Source organism: Sander vitreus, chromosome 18, assembly GCF_031162955.1.
Source record: "Sander vitreus isolate 19-12246 chromosome 18, sanVit1, whole genome shotgun sequence".
Classification (NCBI taxonomy): domain Eukaryota; kingdom Metazoa; phylum Chordata; class Actinopteri; order Perciformes; family Percidae; genus Sander; species Sander vitreus.
In genome coordinates this window covers 12478007-12501440 of record NC_135872.1, presented here as the reverse complement: position 1 = coordinate 12501440, position 23434 = coordinate 12478007, and the positions used below count along the sequence as shown (strand labels likewise).

General features: G+C 42.2%; 1 protein-coding gene across 1 annotated transcript in view; it reads right to left on the bottom strand.

The window, feature by feature from the left end:
- Positions 1-23434, bottom strand: part of LOC144533110 (nesprin-1-like) — an 84771-nt gene that overhangs the window by 24238 nt on the left and 37099 nt on the right. The window contains exons 37-72 of the mRNA XM_078274264.1: positions 22801-23081; positions 22388-22553; positions 22046-22201; positions 21538-21690; positions 20553-20735; positions 20210-20347; positions 19723-19908; positions 18933-19055; positions 18523-18705; positions 17572-17715; positions 15146-15376; positions 13219-13359; positions 12179-12292; positions 11534-11695; positions 10884-11078; positions 10554-10727; positions 7719-7910; positions 6713-6844; positions 6362-6462; positions 5957-6107; positions 5607-5735; positions 5322-5495; positions 4973-5188; positions 4758-4859; positions 4517-4636; positions 3958-4158; positions 3667-3840; positions 3448-3579; positions 3095-3291; positions 2772-2904; positions 2468-2650; positions 2182-2331; positions 1868-2044; positions 682-837; positions 420-575; positions 165-335 (exon numbers count right to left, since the gene is read on the bottom strand). Of these exons, the coding sequence (XP_078130390.1) occupies positions 165-335; positions 420-575; positions 682-837; positions 1868-2044; positions 2182-2331; positions 2468-2650; positions 2772-2904; positions 3095-3291; positions 3448-3579; positions 3667-3840; positions 3958-4158; positions 4517-4636; positions 4758-4859; positions 4973-5188; positions 5322-5495; positions 5607-5735; positions 5957-6107; positions 6362-6462; positions 6713-6844; positions 7719-7910; positions 10554-10727; positions 10884-11078; positions 11534-11695; positions 12179-12292; positions 13219-13359; positions 15146-15376; positions 17572-17715; positions 18523-18705; positions 18933-19055; positions 19723-19908; positions 20210-20347; positions 20553-20735; positions 21538-21690; positions 22046-22201; positions 22388-22553; positions 22801-23081 (5877 nt within the window). The remainder of the gene's footprint in view (positions 1-164; positions 336-419; positions 576-681; positions 838-1867; positions 2045-2181; positions 2332-2467; positions 2651-2771; positions 2905-3094; positions 3292-3447; positions 3580-3666; positions 3841-3957; positions 4159-4516; positions 4637-4757; positions 4860-4972; positions 5189-5321; positions 5496-5606; positions 5736-5956; positions 6108-6361; positions 6463-6712; positions 6845-7718; positions 7911-10553; positions 10728-10883; positions 11079-11533; positions 11696-12178; positions 12293-13218; positions 13360-15145; positions 15377-17571; positions 17716-18522; positions 18706-18932; positions 19056-19722; positions 19909-20209; positions 20348-20552; positions 20736-21537; positions 21691-22045; positions 22202-22387; positions 22554-22800; positions 23082-23434) is intronic.

Genomic DNA, 23434 nt, shown 5'->3' with positions numbered 1-23434 from the left:
AACACAGACATCCACCAAAAGTAAAGTTGATTTCATCTTCAATGTTTTTTGTCTCTCAACACATTCTATTTATTACCTCAAGATTGTCTTTTGAACAATGTGTAGATGTTCCTTCCTAAGTTTTTTCAGGGGTGTGCCACTCTGCACACATCTGCATTCCTCACCTCCAGACTCTCCACCTGCTGCTGTACTGCCTCTAGAGACCCATTAAGGAGGCGCAGCCTGGACACAGAGTACCTCCCTTCCATCAGGTAACCATTAATTTCCTCTGAAGCTCGCCGGTACAGCGTCCACTGCTCCAGTACCAACCGCAGGCTTACCTTCATCTGACTTATCTGATAGGAAGACAAAACTTGTAAATGGTTTAAAGCACAATGGGAAAATGTAGACCATGAGGGTAAAGGATCCAAGAAGCTCACCATGTGTTCCAAATGAGCCCAGGATTGGTTCAGTCCTTTGAGGGTCTCCTTGACAACAGAGCAGGCTGCTCCTTTCTTATCCTGGATAAGAGTGTTTCCTCGTTCCTCTGCTTTCTCTAGATCCTTCTCTTTTTCCTTCACTAAGTCCTCCAACTCCTGCAACAAACAAATCATTGTTTTTATTGTCATAAATATAGACATCATTAAAATTGAATTGTGTGTGGCATGCTTAGCAGTGCTGTATAGTATACAGTATGTGTACCTGACAGTCTTTAAGTGCATTCTGCACCGATGCTACATCCTCTATCCTGTGTCTCTTCTTCAGTTTCTCCTCCTGTAGAGTGAGCCAGGTTTTCAAGGCCTGAACTCCATTTTCATGCTCCAACCAACCTTCCAAAAGTCCTTCCAAAAGCTGAATCTAAAATTCAAACAGAATTCAGAACAAACTTAAAGGGATAATTCGGCAAACCTTATCTCTACCTATCTGGGTTAGGGATATGGTGTGAAAAAAAGCCTGCAGTTCTTTCCAATGTTCTCTGGGTCTCTGGGTCTCAACCAGTCACAGCTGCAAAATCTGCTCTACTTCCGTCCTCCAGTGACGTCATTGGTGTATGGAAGAACTACAGAGTGCTAGATCAGATTTAGTAGCTTGGCGCGCACTGCTGTTCACATACTTCCTTGTCCTCTTCTCTTGTATTGCAAACTAGCTATGTTTCCATCAGCGAGAGGATGTTATGGACGAGATCTTATTACAGCGTACATTTCTCAATTTATTGACTCAGCCATATTCAGTCAGAGAGAGGCAGAGGAAGGCTACAGTGAGGATGCAGGGAGCCTCCAGAACCTGAGCTGCAGAGAGCCTTTGCTTAAATTCCCCTTTGATGCCAACAGAAACTAAATCATTTTGCTGCAATGAATGACAGTGTGGGCAGTTTTCGCTGGATACTGTCGCAGATGACAGCTCATAACTGGGCTGTATGTGCATTACCGTGTGTTTACTTGGACAGGAATGTGGAGTGTGTTTTATGATGAGTTAAGAGGTAATTAATCTAGTCTCGGTTTAGTGAAATAGACAAACTTGAATTCAGAAGGTGTACGATTGTATTTTTCTGTTTAGGTGTAAGAATATTTCCTTTCTTTACATTTTGTGAGTTTGTTTTGTTAACTAAAAAAAGCTAAGCAAAGTCGCCGCTCGTGCGCAACGCATCCAGGTGCATGTAGCCACAGTTGCCACGGCTCTGCGAGAGGAGAATTCACTTTCTCAATCAATATAGCACACAATGGGGACTTTATTTCTTCAATAGACTACATATACTATCAGTACTGATTGGAAATCCACATTAAAAGGTGGCAATTTTTCCATTTAAGAACTAAGAAACAGCAAACTAAAAATATAAGAAGAAAACCTTCAGGTCTAATTCTTGACTACACAGTGACTGAAACATTACCTTTTCAGCAATGAGCCCCTGTAGTATCTGCCACCGTCTGTTCATAGCTCCCAGCTTCTCAGCAAAGTCTGTTTTGTCACTGCGCTTTCCCTCCACATCCTGACTGCTGATCTGCAGCACTGACTGGTTTACAAAGTCCACAGTCAACTGCTTACAGGTCAGATCTATGCGGAAACCCTGTAAAATACAAATGAGACATGATGTGAAAGAGGAAAATAGAGAAAAATCATGTCATACATAACATGTTTTTGCAGCTTGACCAGAATGATACAAGTATTGAACTCTTTGGGTGTTAACAGATAACAGTTTTCTACCTTATACTTCTGCAAGAAGTCCTGGACCACCTCTGAGCCTACAGCTCCCATGATTTTGTCCTGGTCCTCCTTTATAATGTTCTCCATGAGAGAAATCCAGCTCATCAGCTCTGTGATGGCGTGCCGGGATGCCAGTTTCTCCATCTGCAACTAAGGGATGAGAGCAGAGGGGTTACAATGTTACAAAAAGCCAAAATACAGTATCATCAACGAGGACAACACCTCTTGAGAAGACAAATTGTGTGAGAATTGACAACCATTAGTGTAACAGCTTCTGTTCTCAGACCTGGTGTAGCTTCTCTTGTACTACAGGAATACGAGTCAACAGCTCAGCCCACTGAGTGTCAATTTGGCCCAGCGCCGTCCTGAGACCAGCTGTATCTACTCGTTTCAATCGCAGAAGCTGGTTGCCTGTACTCAGCACAGATGAGCGCAAAGACGACTTAGCATCCACCTCTTTCGAAAACTCCTATCAGAAGCAAAAATGATAGTGAGAAAAGTTGGAATCTAATTGTGTATTCATTAATAATATATATGTTATTATTAGGTGTTTGGCATATTTTTGCTGCTCGTGTGATAAACAAACTAACCAGGAAGGCATAGAGGTGGTCTCTGACGGTTTCTAGCTCCTGAGGCACTGTCACTGACTGGGTCGTCCAGAACTCTAGCTGGTCCAGAGCTGACTGTAACCAGTGGCTCAACTCTGCTGACTCACTCTGGTATCTGAAATGTATATACAGGACACAATATGATACTTTAGTTCTGCCAGCTTCTAAAATATTTAAGGGATATTTCTTTCTGTATTCAGAACACAAACAGGATGGCTGACTCACACTGCTATATAATTGATATGAGATTTATTTCTTGGCACACTGGCAAACAAAACAAAATCAGACTATTGTTAGACCCTGACCTGCTCCAGTGTTTTTGCGTGGAATCGAGGCGGTGCAGCTCTTTGTTGACCTTGGTGGTGGAGGAGAGCCAGTGTTCTCCCAGCTGGGTGAGCTGGTTCTCCAAGTCTGAACAGCCAACAGACAGAAGAAGTCTCTTGCCCTCCTCCAGGACCTGGTAGAGCTGGGGCTGATGCTCCGTCAGGCTGGCTTTCAGACGCTAAAGGACAGATGGAGAAATGATGAATTACAAATTCAGTATTCTAACAAGCATGCTGTACTACATCTTTTAGGGAAAGTAAGATTACATCGTGATTCTGCATGCATGCATTTATTTGTGAATCTATGTGTGTCCAGTCTTTATAAAGTTTCTTACCTGGAAGAGGCCGATCCTGTCAACAAGTCTTTCCTCTGTCTCTTCTACCAGGCCTACAGTGGGGATGCTACACTCCACAGCCTCCAGCTGTCTACACAGAGCCTGGTAGTCTTCTACAAGCCTGCTCCATGACTGTCAAAGATGGAGAAAGAAGAGAGTGGCTAAGCTACTGTATTCTACATGTTCCTAAGTATCATTCTATTAATCACTCATTCCCACCTCTAGTATGCCCTCCAGCTCCACTCCCCTCCTGTGGGCCTGTTTGAGCACACTGTGGGCTAAGGCCATGGTTTCCTCAAGGGCCTGGTTTTCCCTCTGCGCAATCAGGCCAGACACTTTACTGTAGAATGTCTGGGTAAGGATCATATGGCATTCCAGACCCTGGAAAAACTCCTGTATTTAAGGAAGAAATAGATGAAAGACACTGTTAGAAAAAAAGAGAATTTCTAAATGAATAACAATTATACTGCATTTCAGTGAAACACTACCCCCTTTTACCACCCTCCTTACTTTGTGTTTGTCCAGTAACATCTGGACCTCTATGACAGAAGCCACAGTCATCTTCTGATCGGCAGCCATCTTGTCCTGGGCGGTGTCCACCAGGTCTGTGAGGTCATGAAGTGCAGCTTCATACTGAGCCTTGAGAGACAAGCCGTGGTTCAGGCTGCTACGTCTGGAGCCCACCATCAGCACCAGCTCCTCATATGCATCCTGCACAAAATCATCAACATGTCAGTCACGAGAGAGAGGATATCTTTAATCAAGTCTGGGGCTCCTTCCTGATGGCAATAGAGGGGTTGTCTGTCTGAATATAAGGCACTGGTTCTGATCCAATCCAATATAGCGTTTGACTGGTAGAATAATGTAATGTAATTTTTCTTCTTTCTGTATTCTTAAAACGGGACAGTGGATGATATAGATGTTTTGTTAGTTGTGATGGTGACATAGGTTGTACTGTCTGTCAAAAATATTAATCAAAAAAACAAAACAAAAAACATATCAGTCACGAAATATTATAGTGCTCGGACACAATGTAAGATAAAAAGAAATTGAGAGAATTTGATATTACTTGTAGTTTGAGAAGTTCCTGGTTGGAGATCTGGTCAGATTGGAGTCCCTCTGCTCTGGTCTTCAGCTCAGTCACTCTCTGCTCAAACTCTCTCAGACTGTCCTCCACCTCTGATAATGTCTACAAAAGAGCCAACTCATTTAATGAAAATGTCTTCTCAGAAGCTTCTGCCAATTTACTGCATCTGTAGGATTTATATATTTTGTATATTTTGTCCTTCTGCCCTTGTTAAGTATCATACCTCTATCTGTTTGGATGCAGGTCTATCCATAGTTATAGCCATCTTCTGTAGCAACAGGTGTTTATTTTCACTCAGAGCTGTGAACAGCATCCTCATTTCATTCTGGCAATCAGAAACAATGTTCACACTAAGTAAGGCAAGCTTCCTAAAAAGATACTTCATACTCCAAGTTTAATCAAAATCAGAATGGTAGTTTGACACTCTTGCCATTGTACCTGGAAGGTTGAGTGTTCCTGCAGCCTGTCCCTCATGGAGTAACAGTGTTGGTCCAGGGTGGAGTCCAGCAGCCCCATCCTCTCCTGCAGGCCCTCTAGTGTGTCCTCCATCAGGGCTTGTTCCTCTCCTCCACACAGTCGGCCCGCTCCTCCAACCAGAAGGTCTCTGCACTGGTTTACCTCCCTGGTCATCGCCTTCAGCTGTTTATTCAGACCCTGAACAGAAGAGCTGAGGTCAGTAACATAGGGAGTACACTTATTCCAAGAGTTTTATTTGTGTTGTCCACGTATTGTGGCTATAACAACATCTGTTAGCAGTGTTGCTACAATACAATAGTGTCTTTATTACCTCTAGATTTGTAAGTTGTGTCTCTGTATCTTCAGACAGCAGCACAGGACCAGAGAGCAGCTGATTCTCAGCAGCATCCAACCAGGAGGAGGCTGCTGAAACTGCAGCATACAGTTCCTGCTGGACTGTTGTCTCTCCTAAAGACGCTATAATTTTACTGTCACCACCTGCCGTCTGTGAGGAAGAACAAAAAATATTTACTAGTACATTAAAAGCTGTAAGAAAGTTTTTGTTCTTTATTAAAGACACAGAAACCATTCCCATTGGGAAAAATATGTGCTTTACCTCATGGGCAATTCTTTCCAGAGTCTGACTGCAGCCTTCAAACAAAGCTCTGGGAGAGCAAGAGTCCTGGCTGGCAGACACGCCTCTAAACACCACACTGGGGCTGGACAGACGGGACCGGTGGAGGACCTGCGCACAAGTGTGACAAATGAGACAAAAGAGACAAATGAAAGTCAGAATGGCAGCAAACGTAACAATGAAGGTGTGAAATTACATGACAGAAAAGTACCAGCAGAATGCAATCAGTCTTAAGTAATGAGCTTAAGACAACTCATAACATAGGTCAAAGTAAACATAAAACAACATTCATTAAAAAAAACTTCACACTCCATGATCTATGCCATGTGTACCGGGCTAAGCTGGTCCTGTTCCAGGGAGCTGAGGGAGAGCTGCAGCTTCGTGCTCTGATCTTTATTCAGGTTTTCCCAGCGCTGTCTAATCTGGTCCAAAAGAGACAAGCTCTCAGACTCCAGCAACACTCCTCCTGGGATGGACACCTCACTGTGGAGGGAAGAGGGGTGAGTCGTCGAAATAGACGTATATATCTGGTCCCTGGAGTGTTATTTTACTATTGTTATTAAATGTTTACACAGCTTTTTTCAAATATACACATGAAAATGAATAAAATCACACCAAAACTCAAATCACAGAAGCTCCTCATTACAGAATGAATGTATGACAGAGAAATGTTTGTCCATTCTGTGCATGGGATAACTAATTAAGTGTGAGAAGAATAGAGAGATGAGAAAAAGTACCTGTCCCCATTGGGTGTGGTCTGTTGGCTGAGTAACTCCTCTCCAACACTGGCTACAGACTGGAGCAGCCTCCTCTGTTCGGCTACTTGCTCTTGCAGCTCCTAGGAGGTCAACATACAGCATTTAAGCCATAAAATGTAGGCGTTAACTCAGATTTATCTAATCGATCCACTTCCTATCTGAAATGGATTCAATTCCTGTTTTCAAGATGTGACTTGTTCAGCCCGATAGCACTAACTCAATCAAATTGATTTGCACCAAACATGACTTTGAGTCAAACTTAGAGTGGTCAAAAAAGACTTATCCCAGGCCTGTTAAATATAAAAACTATGCAAAAGTTCAGCTACTTACCCTCTGTCGAAGAAGGTTGTTGTGGTGTTGTTGTGTGCGTGTGGATCTGGCCTGGGAAAGCCAATCCTGGACATTAGGACTCTGGGACAGAGATGAGTCTGGCTCACTGTCCTCCTGCTCCTGCAATGAACCCTGGGAGAAAGACAGAGGGACCTCAACACTTAATTTTATGCTCAGAATATTTAACATGAGAGAAAAGGAAGGGGTGAAAAGGTTTGTGAGTTTTTGAAGAACAGAAATTGGAATACAGCACCTTCTCACATAGCAGTGACAGTTTATATACTGTACATATGCGTACAGTATATAAAATTCATAACAACATCTACTTCATTAAGTCAATTTCAGTTAACTGATCTCTAGCTGAGATGTCAACTCCTAGAATACCAATAATTTCAAAATAAATTGATATATTAAAAAAAAAGTATATATATAAAAAAATATATGTACATTCATTCATTCAGTCAGCATTTCAAATATACTCAGACAAATAAGCTGTTGTAGTTCCTATGTGTTGTAGAGTGACTTTGTTAATGAATGAATTTCATTATTCACTAAAAGGCCAGCTACAAGGGATAATCATTTTCAGTAAAAAGTCAGAGATTTAGGAAGAGAATTTAGTTGTTTTTCCAAAGGGGACAAAGACTAAATGTTATGTCATCAGAAACACACCTTATGCAGTACATTTAGTGTTAGCATGTGATGAGGTAGCATCCTTTTGTCTGTTGTTTGAGGCCCAGTGGGAGACAGACAGGCTCTTGTTTTTCCACAGTGGAAAACAGTGGACTTTTATGAAGGAGCATGACACAACCTTTAGTATTTACACAATACTACCATTGATACTGTTACACAGTGTCACATAATGCGGCACAGTACAACTAACGTGACACAGAGGTAGGGAAAAAGGAAAAGCTGCGAAATGGAAAAATGTGTGGGAATGCAGAGGGGAAGGGAACTGAAGGCATGTAACAGGAGAGCACCATAGACCACACGTGACCTCTGATCTCACCTGTATGCCAATTTGTTTGTCCTGAAGCATCTGCTGCAGCTCCGTCAGGCTGTCTTTGAGGGAGTGCAGTTTGAAGGTGAGTTGCTCCGCCTCTCCCTTGGTTTCGGCTCGACCCTCCAACAGCAAGCTTTCGCTGTGGACGGACAGCTCAGACAGATATGACACCTTCTGCTCGATCTCAAACAGCATGTTCTGGAAAGGCAAGAATAACAGTTGATAACAATGAGCTACAACCTAAAATGTTAAGTAACCATACTCCTTACTGTTTACAGTAACTTGGCTAAAGAGTCACCCATGTGGAAAAAGAATTAAAATCTTCCTTGTGTAGTTACTTGGAATATGCCTACATCATATACCATGCTTAATATATCTACCACTGGTATGCAACTATAATTTAGAGAGCCTAACAAAATGTATTATCTCAGCACTAAAATGTGTAATCACACAGTGTGTTGTGCAAACAAATATTTCTTAACATAAAAGAGCTTTTCAACCTTTTTGGCTTGTGACCCAATGAAGTAAAGCAATGTTTACTTGTGACCCCTTATCACTAGTTGCGACCAGTAAAACCAAAATGTGATGTTTTTCATGTATATTATTTTTAGATGCCCAATAAGGTAAAATTGTGCAGTAATTCCAGTGGTTTAGAGGCTTCCATTAAATATAATGACTGGAACTTTTAGTTCTTCGTAGCATGCAGCATCTTTCCCTCATTGTTTCTGCCTCTTCTTATCTCACACTTAAGATCAACTTATTTTCTCATTATTATTATTTTCAAGCCTACTCTGTTTCCCTTTAAATCCTTTTCAACATATCCCACTCACTTCTCTCTTACATTTCTTAACAAGAGAAACAACAGAAAAAAAGACCCTCTTTTACATATCCAGGCTGTGTGTAAAAAGTGGTACAACTGTATGGGAGAACAGGGGGGGTACAACCTTAATCCCCCTCTTTCACACAAGGATACAAGGGCCCTTGACAGAGATGGGGAGGTAATTCTCCACAGAGAATTGTTTTCCAAACAATGCAGAGTGCCGCCATATAACTCTTTTCTGTGGAACATTTCTCTACACTTTCTTACCACAAAATAGCCTCTTTGTGGTATTCTAACTCAAATTCCTCTGTTTTGGTCTAGAATCAAATAGCTTTTAGAATGTTTTTGGAATTTAATGTTTTGCTTTGACTAAAACAGCTACAAAAAAGGTAGAGTTTGGTATGTAGGGCGATAAAATGCGTGGCACAAAGTTTAGACTCAGCAAAGTATTTTGATTAAGCACTGACCCGTGAGAGTTTTGAGCTGCTTACAGTGTGGTACTTTTCTTGTGGTGTGTGAGTGTTTGAATGAACAGAATGTGGTTGTTTAGTGTTAATTCACAACAGCTGACAAAGTTAAATCAGCCAAACAAATCTGAGGTGTAAAAATAAGGTGTATTAAATATGTAACTATCCTAAAGTATTAACCTGAAAAATCCTCTTCTTTTCACTCCTTGATTTTTACTGCTCCCTTCTTGCCTGAGTTGCTCCACAGCAATTTTTTCTCTCTCGCCACTTTTCCTCGCTTCATCTCTCTAACCTCATATCCTCATTCTCACATCTTGCCCTTTCCATTGGATCAACACTGTAATAATCTACAATGCAGACGGTTTTTATCCTGTGGAGAAGAGGATCCCCATGGGCCAGACCTTTAGACCTGAGCTCCACAGGGGCCATATGTGAGCTATAATCAGCTTACTGTCTCCCAGCTGCTACAAACCCACCCACTTTAAACACTGATTTCCTTTGCCTGAGCAACAGAACTAACATTATTACTACTGAGAAGCCAATTATGGTGAATGATAGGATGAATGTATAAATATGTAATTACATCAGTTTATGTATTGAAGAGTTCAAATTATATTCTTCCACAAAAAGCTGCCAAAACAGCACATTTGTTTTTAATGCAGTGTTAGACCTTAACTAATTTAAAATGAATACTTCGGTGCAACATCAGTCAAGGTACATACACATAAATGCCTTTGTCAGTGACAGAACTGTCAGAAAAAGTAAGATAGGCACGCCAATGAAAACCAGTAGCACTGATTTAGAAAGCCTTTCGGATGACACTGCACAAGTTAAATACTGCCACTAAAATTATTTTATAAGGACACATGGTTGTGGATCAGTGATCACTGCTACAATTTAGCCATGGATGCTAATTACCGCACAGATAAAGGTTATGTTACCGTAGAAACAGGATGAGTGGGGAAACAACACTTAGGCTGGAGGAAGAACGTTTGAGGACAATTGATCAGAGGGTCAGACCCGGATCCTAATCACAATGTCCTTAAAATAAGTGTCTAAAAATATGTCACTTCATTAGACAATAAAGTGACCTTAGACAATAGAGGGCTCCTATTCTGCTCTGTTTTGAAATTGTCCCATATTCAGTGTAGGATCTGTACATTTCTTTTGGTTTTTAAGGATCAACTGAACTTATGCCTGACTAAAATAGTAATAGCAATAAAATACAGAGGGAAGGAATCCAAGGATAGGCACTATTTCTGGAACAGTGATGCAGCCAGATACTTCACTTTAGCCTTTGACAGCTCCCTCTTGATAAAACAGTAGCATACAGACTTTCATACAGTGCCTAGGGCAGTGTTATTCTAAAGTTTTCCTCAACTGCGTCAGTGGAGGAAAAGTTCAGCACATATTAAGAGAGCAGCAAGATGCACACAATCTACCTTGGGCAACATTGTCATCCTTGGGAATCCTAATAAACCAAGCTCAGAATCTTTCAGTGCTCATTCAACCAGTCAGTCCAGCCCTAGATGAAACCAGAAATGTCATTCTTACCTGACAGTCAATCAGTTGCTCTTCCATGTCCAAGTCCTCGTTTTGGGGCTGAAGGGCAGAGCTTAGAGTTGCACGAGTGCTGAGCAACCAATGATCGAGCTCCTCGGCCTCACTGTGGTAACGCTGCAGAGCCTGTTCCTGACGCTGCTCTTCTAGCTGTTCACTTAGTTTCTCCTGTAGTGGTCAATGTGACAGACGCGTTAGATTCCACCGATGAGACCGTTCTGACACTAAATAACTGGTAGTTAGTTATAACACTAGTAAAGATCAGTGTAAACAAGAATGAAAGTATGCAAATTTGGGAAATGTAAATTAATTTCATCTGCCCACCTCCAGGAGCTGCCGTTTCCCAGAAGCCTTCATTCGAATGGTGGCCATCCTCTCTCCCAGCACAGTGAGAGTGGACTGGAGAGCCAGTTGGTCACCAGGTTCCCCATCGCTGTCGCTGTCTACCAGCTCCTCGGAGAAACACGTCTGTAACTCACCAATCTCATCCTGCAGCATCAGGATCTCATCCATCAGAGCCTGGACAGACAGAGATAAAAGAAGTGTGAGAAGTGAAATAAAGAGAATTGTCTGAAAAAAAGAGAAATTTGAAGAACAAGTAGAAGGAAAGGAAGGAGCTGGTGTGAGACAGCAGTAAAAGAAAGTTTGTCCAAAGTGCCTGACAGTAGAATTACAAAAAGGAGCTGGATCGGCCTTCGCTGTGAAGTTGGCATAGCAACGTAGAACAGTGCCATGCAGTCTGTGCAACCGTTGCACGGGCTAGTGAGATAATGAACCCCATAATCATTTTTCTCAGAGAAGGCTTGTCTTTTGTCAGCTTTGTGTTTTACTCAAGAGATGTCTTCTGTCTGCCTTTAAATTTAAACTTATCTGTATTACTACTTTCAATGTTTTCTGTACTGCACTTTACTCCTCTCTCTTTCTCTATGACTTCCCCAATATCTCCAGACCGCTCTGTCCCCCCTCTCTCTCACCTGGTGTGCAGCCATCTGGCTCTCTGGGCTCTTGTTAGGCTCCAGGCCCTCATTGAGTGCTGCCTCGATGGACTCCATCTTAGTGGAAATGGACTGGAGGGACTCCTGATAGTGTTGCTGCCGCTCCAGAGCCTCGTACAGACTCTTCTGCTTCTCGCTGATCTGTGAGAGAAGAGAGAGAAGGGGTGGAGAGAAAAAGAAAGAAATTAATGATGGCAAAGTCAAGATGGCAACTGGAGAAGAAAGGTTAGGGAAAAAGTCCACTGTTCCATCATTTGTCTTAAGATTTGCTGTAGCAGAGTGGGTGGGAGGTATATTTTGATTTTAATTAAATATCAGTTCAAGTTTCAGTCCTACATTTTTTATTAGTTACCAAAGATACACTGCTCTCTGATTGTGTGATCATAACTGTGCAAATAGTGTCCCAAATCCTAAAACTTTATCCCTATACAACTGTGAATTGTGCAGAGTTCACAGTAAGTTCACAATAAGCCAGATAAATTAAAATCTATCTCTATAGCTGTTTTTTAGTGGCCAAGTCATACCAAATAGATTTGTTCAACGGCATTTATATCTGTAGTATATAGGAACAGTTATTTTATGTGTGAACTAATTAAGTTTATTGTGGCTGACGATGTGACATACCACGTTCTTGAGTGTTTCCCAGGATCTCTGCAGGTCATCCAGGTTAGCAGCACTGGTCTCCATAGACGGATCGTACAGCTCCTGGAGGGGCGCTCGGCTTAAGGCACCTCGACTCTGTGGCACAACAGCACAGTGAGTCCAGGTCTAACTAGTGTGTGAGAGTGATGTACAATATATGGTTGAAGAGGGTGTGCTGGTTCTGATATGTCCGTATGTATTCAAACATACTGTCAACAATGAATTTGAATTGTCACATTTGGAGGAAATATGCCCACATCTTCTGTACATACAGTACAGAACATATGTGCTACATAGTAACACTTTAAGATATAAACTAATATAGACAGTTGAAATAAAATGTCTTCAATCTGTTGTAGTTCTCTTATTGTAAGTACAGAGGGGCAACCATTTCAGGTTAGTCAAACTCTCTCCCATGATACTTTCCGTTGTTAACTTTCCAACTTTCCAACTGCCTTATATGTTTAGTCTTCTTTGAACGGCTCACATGACACATCACAAGACAGACATAACTGCATTTTAATTTTATAATAATAGCTAAAAAAACAACTATGACCTTCGTTGTGTCTCCCAGAACAACAAAACGCTTCTGTTTCACTGCTGCATCATTCTACAGTAAGTCATAAATTAGAAAATGACACATTACTCATTCTCATCTCAGCAAAAAAAGCTGGAAGCAAACAAATGTTCTTCAGCAAAAATAAATCTGCAAACATAATGCTGATAAACGGGGAAAGCTGGGACAGCACACCAAAACTCCAGCTGTTTCAAACATCCATTGTTTTGACAGTGGTGTGATGGGGAGGTAATTGTTTGGTGGTAGGAATCAGGTGGTGGCGATGGGATGGTGTGCTCATTAAGATAGAGATTTTTTGCTGCACAGGTTAACGTGGTGGTTTCTTATGATGTAAGACTGAGAATTTGAGGTGTAAAATGTAAAACGGACGGTGATAGTATGGAAGCTGGGCAGGTCAGGTAATGCTGGAGGGCTCTGGAGGTAACCACAGTGGGGTTTGCAGTACCTGGTTAAGAGGAGCATCAGCGTTAGCCCCCGGGGAGGGGGAGCGGCAGGCAGGGGGAGAGGAGACCTCGCTGTTGGTGCCCTCCTCCCCTGACTCCTCCGTCACAGGGGAGAGGAGTGTGTGGCAGCGACCGGCTGTCATCTGACCACACATACACCCCGCACATCAAACACGCACATCAAAAGAAGCAGGTGGAGGAAACGGGAGGGAGACCAAAAAGAAAACGCCCAGATCAAAGGAGTGAGTAGACAGAGAGAAAAAAATGAAGAGAGAGCATAAAAATTAATGAAGGAGTGCAGGTTAGGCAGATTGCAATGAGCACATTGCTGATTAATTAGACAGTGAGTAATCAAATAACACTGAGAGGAGACCAGTAAGATCAGATTACTGCTATTGACATCAAACACTGCAACGCTTTTGCCATAGCACAGTGTTTAAGAAACATAATTTACTGTAGCATTGCTCTTTGCTAGCTAATGGATAAACACTGGATTCTACTGGCAATGAATGAGCCATTCAGGTTTTTTACAGGATACATCAGGGGAAAGGAATGGCCATTACCAGGAAGTAAGTACACACATACAGTAAACACACACTGACACTGCTCACGCCGAGCACATACTCATACATACTGTGGAGTTTCAGAACCATAGTAATTTCCATTACAGCAACAGCAACAGCAGTCCTAGAAGTAGCACAGTTGTCTGTGTGTCTGCATGCTTCAGTGGAGAGGCAGAGCAGAAATGTGAGCAAAGCCCTACTGGGCTGCTTTTTGGCAGTTAATGCAGAACTTGGCCAACTGTCTCAGAACCTTGTTATATTAGGAGGACTTTTTCCCGGGCTTTATGATGCAATGCAATGCAACAAAGAGCATCAGCAAACCAGCATGCAAGAGAATCTCAGTGGTTTTACATGGTGAGATTAGTTAGAACCTGAGCAGTACTGGTAACAATGACGCAGTACTAAATATGTTGAACAATAACAAATCAAGGATATCAGCAGTCCTAGCAACCCATTTAGTCCATACACACAAACGTATCATGCTCACACACACACACACACACACACACACACACACACACACACACACACAGAGTTATATCCTGTTTCCTGGCCTGCTGAGACCAAACACCACAAACAGCAGTAACAGAGCAAGGAAGCGAAGAAATCTGAATCAGAATGAAACACACGTAGGAAGATTGGGTACTAGTGAGGCGGTTTCTTATGTGCGAAGACATAAGAATGAACGAGCAGGCTGAGAATGACATACTGTAGTAGCAGGCAGACAGAATCAAGCTAATACGAAGCAAAGTGAAGAGACACAGCACAATATCGGTGCAGTAATACACAAGAGGAGACAGACAGAATAGTAACACTTAAGGTGTAAGGGGTACAACAGCTTTGGTTATTTTGTGCAATAGAAAACACAGAAAGAAATAGAAGACGAGGGTAATACAGGGTAATAATATAGAGAATAAACCTATTCTGAATCTGGAGTTCTTTTATATAGATGCACATGAGGCGCTGCAGCCTAATTTAAGATTAAATGTCATCCCAATGGGGTCCACATTTTGTTAACTTGGAATTGAATTGCACAGATATAACTTTGTACACTGTTACTGGGAAAATAAGAGTACTAGAGTTAAACCTGTAATCATAACTGTCATCCGCAGACACCCTCCAAGTTCGGATAACTTTAAGGTAATTACATGATTGTGAAATGAACTGTAAACGCCCTCTAGAAATCCCAACAGGACCCCTGGGGTTCCCTGTTTTCCACTTTGAGAACCAGTGATCTGGACAGAAAGGGAGAAGGGATAGAAGCTACACATACAAACATGGGCCAGACAGTCATACAGCGATGCAGTATGTACATGTGTGAGTGTCTGGGTGATTGTGTGTGTCCAAAAAAGGCTTTGCAACTCACCATGACGACAGAGGGGTGTGCTGGAAGCTGCTTGTTTGTGGCACCGTTGGTGGTTGTCATAGAACTAGGCAGCTCCTCATCACTCAGCTCATCCATGCCGTCCGAAAGGCCCTCCACCTCGTTGACCGTCAGCAACATGGTGGCATGTTTGGCTTTTACTGTCAGCATCTTACACTTGGAGTGGAGCGAGGCGATCTGCTCCTGGTAGCCACGGATCTTCTGGGCTAGCTCCTGTCAAAACATTCCCCCCCCAAACAGAAAACACCACCACCCCCAGGGTCAGGAGTGTGGTTCAGTCCACAATGGAAGATCAATAGTTCCTGGTTAAATAAGATCCTGAAATAAGGGGGGTGGTTGAGTGAGTTCAGCGTTGAATGTGGTGCCGGTGTGAGAGGAGTAAGTGGAGTGGACGCATTCTCTTCACTCCCCGGTCTCTCGCTTTTAGCTTCACAGTGTGTAAAGCTAGAAAGAGAATAGCACTGCCTCACACTGCCCCTCTCTCTCTCTCTCTCTCTCTCTCTCTCTCTCTCTCTCGCTCTCTCTCTCTCTCTCTCTCTCTCTCTCTCTCTCTCTCTCTCTCTCTCTCTCTCTCTTTCTCTCTCGCTCTCGTCTATATCTCTGAGCCAATCAGAACAGCACAGAGGCGGGTGACTCAGAGCATTGGTGAAGCCAACAGACAGGATGTTTGGTTGAGAGAGAGACCCTCGCAGAAATAGTTCAAAATCCGTCAGACACTCCCTCTCGTACACATACACAAATGGCAAGGAAAAACAGGAAGTGATCTCACTGCCTGCACCCCCCCTTCCTCTGCCTACCGCTTCCCTCCTCCACCAATCCTCGGGACAGATTCCTTTCAACAAAAGAGAGTCGTAAGGAGAGAGGGAGTGTTTAGGGAGGAAGAACGACAGATATGGTGTCAAATTACAGCTATGGTATGAGCCTGCAGGCTGGGTCCAGCTCCTCCTCCTCCTTCCACCCCCTCTGTCCTGCAGATGGTCAATGCAATGATAATCAGGTCATGTGACTAACTGGGCCAGTGGGGTTGCGGCTATCTGCTCAGCTTAAAGATCAAACTCAGATGTAAACACAGTGCCAATGTAAGTCACTCTGCAGCACCGGAGAGATTGCAGTAACAAGAAAATATCTCCCAACATCCGGGGTTATATATTCCCTATCAAGTATTGGAAGTAGATTAAATACGCCATACAGGACCACACAGGGAAAGTTAGAATGTAATAAGAACTGTGTTGGAGATATTTGATCCGTTTCTCTGCAGGGCTTTGCCTTTCTCAGTCTGCTACCCCCTCCTTCTCGATCTCTTTCTCTCTGCATTGGAGATCAAATACACTTACTCAGCAAAGTAAAACTGTTACAAAAGTACAGGCCTTAACTAACACAGGTAAAAACCATCTACACTGCATGCAACAGGAATCTATGCAGATTATATGTCCATGTTCCATCAGATAAAGGAGGAATGTGCGTGAGTTGGGCTTGTAGAGGCACAACACAATATTCTCCAAGAATTGCTGTATGTGGAAGCATTGCTCTGATAACACAATGTTAAATTAGTTGCTAGTTGTTTGCATTTCAAATCAAAACATTAGGAAACAAATCACACATAGAGCAAGGACAGCAAATATATATAAATTGCAGAAAAGTGATGAACTAATCATTTTGATGCCTTCAGATACAATACTGGCTCAATGACTAAATTGCTCACGCTAAGTCTGATTCAGTCGTAAGAGTTGCCCACAACTATTCTAAGACATACAGTATATTTCCTGCTGCCTCAACTTCTCTTTTTATGATGTCACAGAATTACAAAGTACAGGAAATACATAATGACTCAATTTTCGCTCTTTGATGTTGATGTTGGCCTCATTCAAAAAGTCATTTGTAGACATCAGCATATTATCATCTTTAAATGTTAAATAAAGTGCCCTTTGAGACAAGTGGCAGCCAGAGTGTTGAAGGACCTCATTCTGTTATCATGGTTGGTTAGATTTTTGAAGATTTATAATGTGATGCTCATCTACAGTCAAACTCTAAAAGCTCTTTAGGTCCTTGTAACAATAAGCTGTGCATTACATAAATAAGACTATTTCAGCAAATAACGACTAATCTTAAATTGCACTATGGGGCTGTTTTTAATGGTGCAGTCTAGACGCCTTAGCTTCCATTAAAGGAAATCTTCAAGCTACAGCATACAATGATATTTAATGATATTTATTTATTAACAATAGTATGCTTCCAACTTTGTGGCAACAGTTTAGGGAAGGCTCTTTCATGCTTCAACATCACAAGAGAGCCCTGACCTCAAAGTTTTGGAATATGTTAAGAAAATTACATATGGGTGCAATGCTGGGGTGTCCACATACTTATATTTTAATAAGCATATGAGAGACAATGTGTGTGTCTTCTCTGACCTCATGGTGGTGTATTTGAGCTTGAAGTTCCTGTATGTTATTGGTGGAGACGGGCCGGTCCTGAATGATGCGGTGAGCCTCTTCTATTAATCTCTGGAGGTTCTTCACTTCCTGTTCATACTGCTCATACTGCACCACAGCCTCCTGGGAGAGAGAAAAACATAAATGATCATCTCTCTTGCCTCGCCCTCCAGGGAGGTCAAAGGTGAGTGTCACCTACAAATGTTTTCTGAGTGAAGTCATTTCTTCCACTCTCTTTGTCACAATGCTTCCATGATATTGATTCCTACATGCACAGTATCTGTCACTGAGTGTGTTAACATGCATATCCCAGCATGACATTTAGAACAGAATAAACATGCAGTATACAAAATATACAAACTTCTAAAACAAGTCATCTGAGATCTGCTGATATTGGAGCAATGAGGTATGTTAAACACCTCTTCTGTTCATTGTGGGCTTCTAAAGTCAGTTTAAGCTAATTTTTCATGATAACATTCATAATAATGTGGCTATTGTGATTAGACAGACAGATTAATTGTTTCAAATCTTGGTGTGTTTGGTTAAAATGGCTAAGATGCTTGAGTTGTTTGACCTCCAGATAGTCACAGAAGGTTACTTGCTTCTTCCTCTAAGGGCTAATCTTCACTACAATGAGCTTAAAAGCAAAATCAGTCCAGAACCAAAGGATTGGAGGATAATACTGGTCTGATGGGGGCTCAACAAAAACACAGACATTCCTGAGACGGCCTGTTTGGACACTGCAGCAGAATTCAAAGCAGCAAGTGACAAGTCATGTAGAACTGTATAACTCTTCTAACAACTATACATATAAGTTCTACAGTTTAGAATTTGACAGGATAATTTGGTTTTAGGGAGGTGTGGGGACTAATAAACAAAATGTTATACAAACACTTCTCCAGCATTTGCAATATGAGGACTGCCCTCTACCTGCAGGATGTTGCACTGCTGGATGGTGGTGTGCTGCAGTTGGCTGGCTTCTTGCTGCAGAGTCTGAGCTGTGCGGCAGATAGGCAGGCTAGCCACTACCTCCTCTGGTAGCCGGAGGGCGCTCTGACACTGCTGTACTGCCGCCACCTGCTGCTTGAAGCCCTCCATTTCCACCAACAGACGCTTAAGAAGGAATGAAGGGTTGTTAGAGAGTAAGGACGAATTATTGGGTGTGTGATAAAGCAACGCTGTGTTGAGACTAGTTCATTTTAAGTTAGTCTGCATGTAGACAGATGCAGACTGTTTGGGGATGTCATATTGCATCTGTCAGCATGCACTGTGTGTATGTGCAGTATTCTCTCTATGTTTAAATTGTGATTATAAACAAAGCACTTTAAATGTGTATTCACCTGTCTCTGTGTGAGCTGCTCTCTGAGGCTGAGCCTGTTGAGGTCTGGGGAGGCAATTGTGATCTGGATCTGGTCTACAGCAGCATGGAGGATCTTCACCTCTGCCTCCAAACGCAACATATCCTAAGGAGAGACACAGACAAATAAAACAAGTATAGGAGCAGCTAATACTGTTTGTATCATATACATATATTGTAGATTCTATACACAGGAGGTAAAAATTGATGTGGACCTGCTTGCAGTAATAGATATTCAAATGACACCAGTCAAGGTAGGCATCTCTTTAAAACAAAACTCTTCATTTGCAATTTCTAATTGAACAAGATGTATTTCATGTGAAAGGAAACTGAATTACCAGTTGCTACAAATAAAGGTTGTACTATGTCTACACTCTGGACCTAAAAATCATCCAAACTCACTGGAGGAATTGTAAACACATTTCAAAACACACAATGTTATTAGCAACAATCAGCAACAGACTGTCATCTGGGTACCAGCTGTTTGGCAAACAGATTAGTATATCAGATTACTGTTGCAAAGGGTAAAACAGTGCATTCCATTATGATGGTGTAATGCTTGATGAATGACCATAAGGGGGCACTGTTGGGTTGTAGCTCTGGTGTATTTGACTCTAAAGGGATGTGCACCAAAATGTTTGTAGTAAAGAAATTAAATTAGCTACATTTCTTAATGAAGATAGTTTGATCAGAGTGCCCTAAAACAATTAAGAGGTGAAGTATTTTTGATGTCTGATTCCTGTAATGCTTGCCTGGAAGTGAAAGTTGTTTACCTTTGCTGCATCCTGCAGACCCTGGAGGCGAGTCTTGGCAGTTTGCTGCAGCTCCTCTGTGCGTCTGCTGAGGTGTTTCACCTGCTGGATCCACCCCTCCGTCTGCAACACCTCCCCCAGCTGCCCCTCCCTCTCCCCCATGGCCTCCAAGTCACCATGGAGACCCCGACACTCCCGCAGCAATGCCTGTCACAATAGGAACATAAATTACAAATCAAAAAGAGGAGCCTTTTTTGTTGTGCAATTATACTAATTAAGGCCAGCCAACACACTGTACAGCACATTACATTTGTGAAGTGTGTGAATCTAATTAGCTGTTAATTTGTGGGGTGCCTTAAGATTTAGAAGGTTAATGTAGGAAATATTCATATTTATTTTTGTGGGAAAATAAATATAAAATGTATGAGAACCCAATTTTATCTTGGAACAATTTTCAGACATCCTAAAGTCATTCCCACTCCCTGCTGTGTGACTCATTAAGACTCACCTGGTGTGCTCGAATTTGCTCCTGCAGCTGGGACGCAGAGCCCCAGATGATACTACCACTGACCAGAGCTTCTGCCTTCTCTGTCCAGCCCAAAATGAACGCCTTCATACCCCGATATTCCTCCACCTGTCTCTCTGCCTGCTCACAAGAGAAAGACCAAGACATAATACATTTATGAAATAAAATGCATTCTCAAACAGAATCAGCTGATTTTGGCCACTGAATTCTGACAATTATATAAAAGAGGTACATATTTGGTGTTCGTTCATGCAAACAATATTGGGAACTTGTCTTTGTCTTTAGGGAGGACTACATGACATGCTGAACTGACTGGACATCTCACCTTCTTCAGTCTGTTGGCTCTGTCCTGGACCTGCTGCATGGTGTGTCGCTGCACCTCTGTCAGTTTGGCCACAGCATCGCCCAGCTGCTTACACAGCAGAGGGTTCTGCTCCCCAAACTCCTGCACTGCTACTCCTAACTCTGCCAAAGAGCGACCACAGCATTCACACTCTTCACAAAGAGCCTGAAAGAGAGGAGAGGAGAGTAAGAAGGTGAGACAATAAGGGAGGAGAAAGGACGTGAAGTCAAGCGGAGAAAAATCAAAGAACAAGGGAAGTTTAAGTGTGTGTTAAAACTAAAAAATGAACATCAGTAAACTTTATATCCCAGTTGGCTATCTTGGTCTGTTTGAACTAACAAAAAAATCACATTCTAGGACATATGCACATTTGCTTTCTTGCCAAGAGTTAGGTAAGGAGATTGATACCATTATTATGTTTGTACAATAAATATGAACCTACAGCCAGCAGTAGGTGACCTTAGCATAAAGACTGGATACAGCTAGCTGGGCTTTGTCCGAAGGTAACAAAATCTGCCTACCAGCATCTTTAAAGCTCCCTAATTTAACACATTATATCTTGTTTGTTTAATTTCTACAAAAAAACTAAGTGTATAGACGTCCAGTTGTAGTTTTACAAGAGAGCAGTGATTAATTAGTGAGCTTCAGAGGTGCTGGTAGGTGGAATAGTTCAAGAAATGACAAACTATTCCTTTAACAACACACACTCCAAGGCTCTTAGGTATACAGATGGGCAGAGGAGTGAGAGAAGAAAAAAAGTTGGGGCAACAAGAAGGAGAACAGGAGGGAAGGGGTTCACATTCCCATCTGGGATACTCCTCTCAGAAGTAGGTCAAGATTAAAGGCAGAATTCAGTTCATGCCATTCCAACTCTCACACACTCATTAACCTCAACATCTGCAAAATGAATAGCCAATTTAACAGGGGTTAATTGCTTGTTAATTAGTCAATCTGTCTGGTTGATTACTTTGGTCTCTTCTTTGGCCTCCTCCAGGTCGGCACCCTTGTCTTCCAGTTTCAGAGCGATGGTCTTCAGCTTTGCCTCAATGTCCTGGAGTCTGACGCTAAAGTCCTCTTTCACATCTCTGGTCTGCTGAACCTCCCTTTCTCTCGCCTGGACCTAAAGCAGATGGCAGAAATACACACATTTCACTATATTGTCAAAAACTAACGAGCCTTTTAACAGTGCTATGCAGTTATGGATATTTCAGCATGCACTCTCTGGACACACTAAGAGCCCTGCAGCAAAGAAATACAGTCATACACCAGACCGCACAGTAGAACTATTACAAGTGAGTGCCAGCTATACAATGGTACATACTGTCATACGGTCACTGTTTCAATTTTTTGTTCAGTAAAAACATAAATGCATGCAATAGTGTCATCAACACAATAAACACCCATTTGACAGCCCTAATAAGTTGATGAAACTACAACATTTAATAAAATGATAAACTGTAGCCGAGAGAGGTCACCTGGTCTTCAGCTGAGCCCAGAGCCAGAGCCACCTCAGCCAGCTGCATACTGAGCTCAGACGGCAGACCAGCCTGGAGGTCCTGGTACTTGGACTGCTGCAACTCTGTCATGCGTTCAACACTCTGACGTCTGCTGATGACCTCACCATGTGCAGTCTACAACAGAAATAACATCACACGACAGACTGCAAATCATAGTCTTTTCTGTTATGACATGATAATGTATTTATGTCTAAACATGCCAGAGAAGTTCTCTACCTAGTTGACAAAGACATGTCGGTTTGTCTTTAATTGTAAGGTGTGTGTGTGTGTGTGTGTGTGTGTGTACATATGGTGGCCTACCTCTAGTTCTTGCAGCAGTGAATCCAGGTCTGCAGTGGGACTCAGCAGTAAGCCACGAGTATCTTGGATCCAGCCCTTGACCAAGCCCAGCTCCTTCTCAACCTCCTCTCTCTCCCTCAACTCCTGCTGTACCTGAGCCCTGCTGGCTCGTACCTGCAACACCAGGCTGGACAAGACACAGCAGTAAAAAAAAAAAATCAATCTAAATGGAATATTCATTTTATTTGTTGTTCCCTGCTCTTACAAAATATGTAACTTGCATGAAAAATAGAGTACAAATAAAACTATATATTTATTTCAAAGTTAATCATACATGTTTGAAGCATTCTCTGATATTTACTGTAAAAATGCTAATAATAGAGATTTTTAGATTCTACAAAGTCATGGAGCAGCCACAGCACTGGATGACTTACCTCTCATATTGCTGCTGCATGGTTCTGATCATTTGTAGGCAAGGAGTCTCTTCATGTCCATTCTCTGACTTTTTCTCCATTGCCTCCACCTCCTCTCCTCTGAGGCTGCGAGTGTGTTGCCCCAGCAGGGCGAGGATGGACTGCTCCCGCTCCACCTCCAGGCTGAAGGAGTCATGGTACTCCAGGAGGCTCTGAAGCGCCGCCCTGGTGGCAGCCTTCTCAACTGTGCTGTCTGGGACACGACTGTGGAGGTCTTGGGACACAGAGCGCACCTTCTCCATCTGAGGGAAGTTTATGTGCAAAGATTCAGGTTCAGTTGATGCAGCAGATTTAGGGTTAATAATTTACTGTTAGCTGTTTACAAGCTAGTAAACACTATGAATGTAAACACTATTGAATTTAAAGTACAAAAAAAAATCTGCTTTGGAAATGCTCTATGAGGAAGGAAACACATTCAACATGTTAGTTACCTGTAGACCTCAATGCTATACTAAATGTGTTTGTGCTTATGTTATGTGCTGAAAATAAACTTACCTTTTGTATGTTTAGTAGAAAATGCCACAGAGCACCTTTAAGTTTGACTCCAGCATCTCAATTTAATTTAAAGATGTCAAAGACATCTATTAAAGTGATC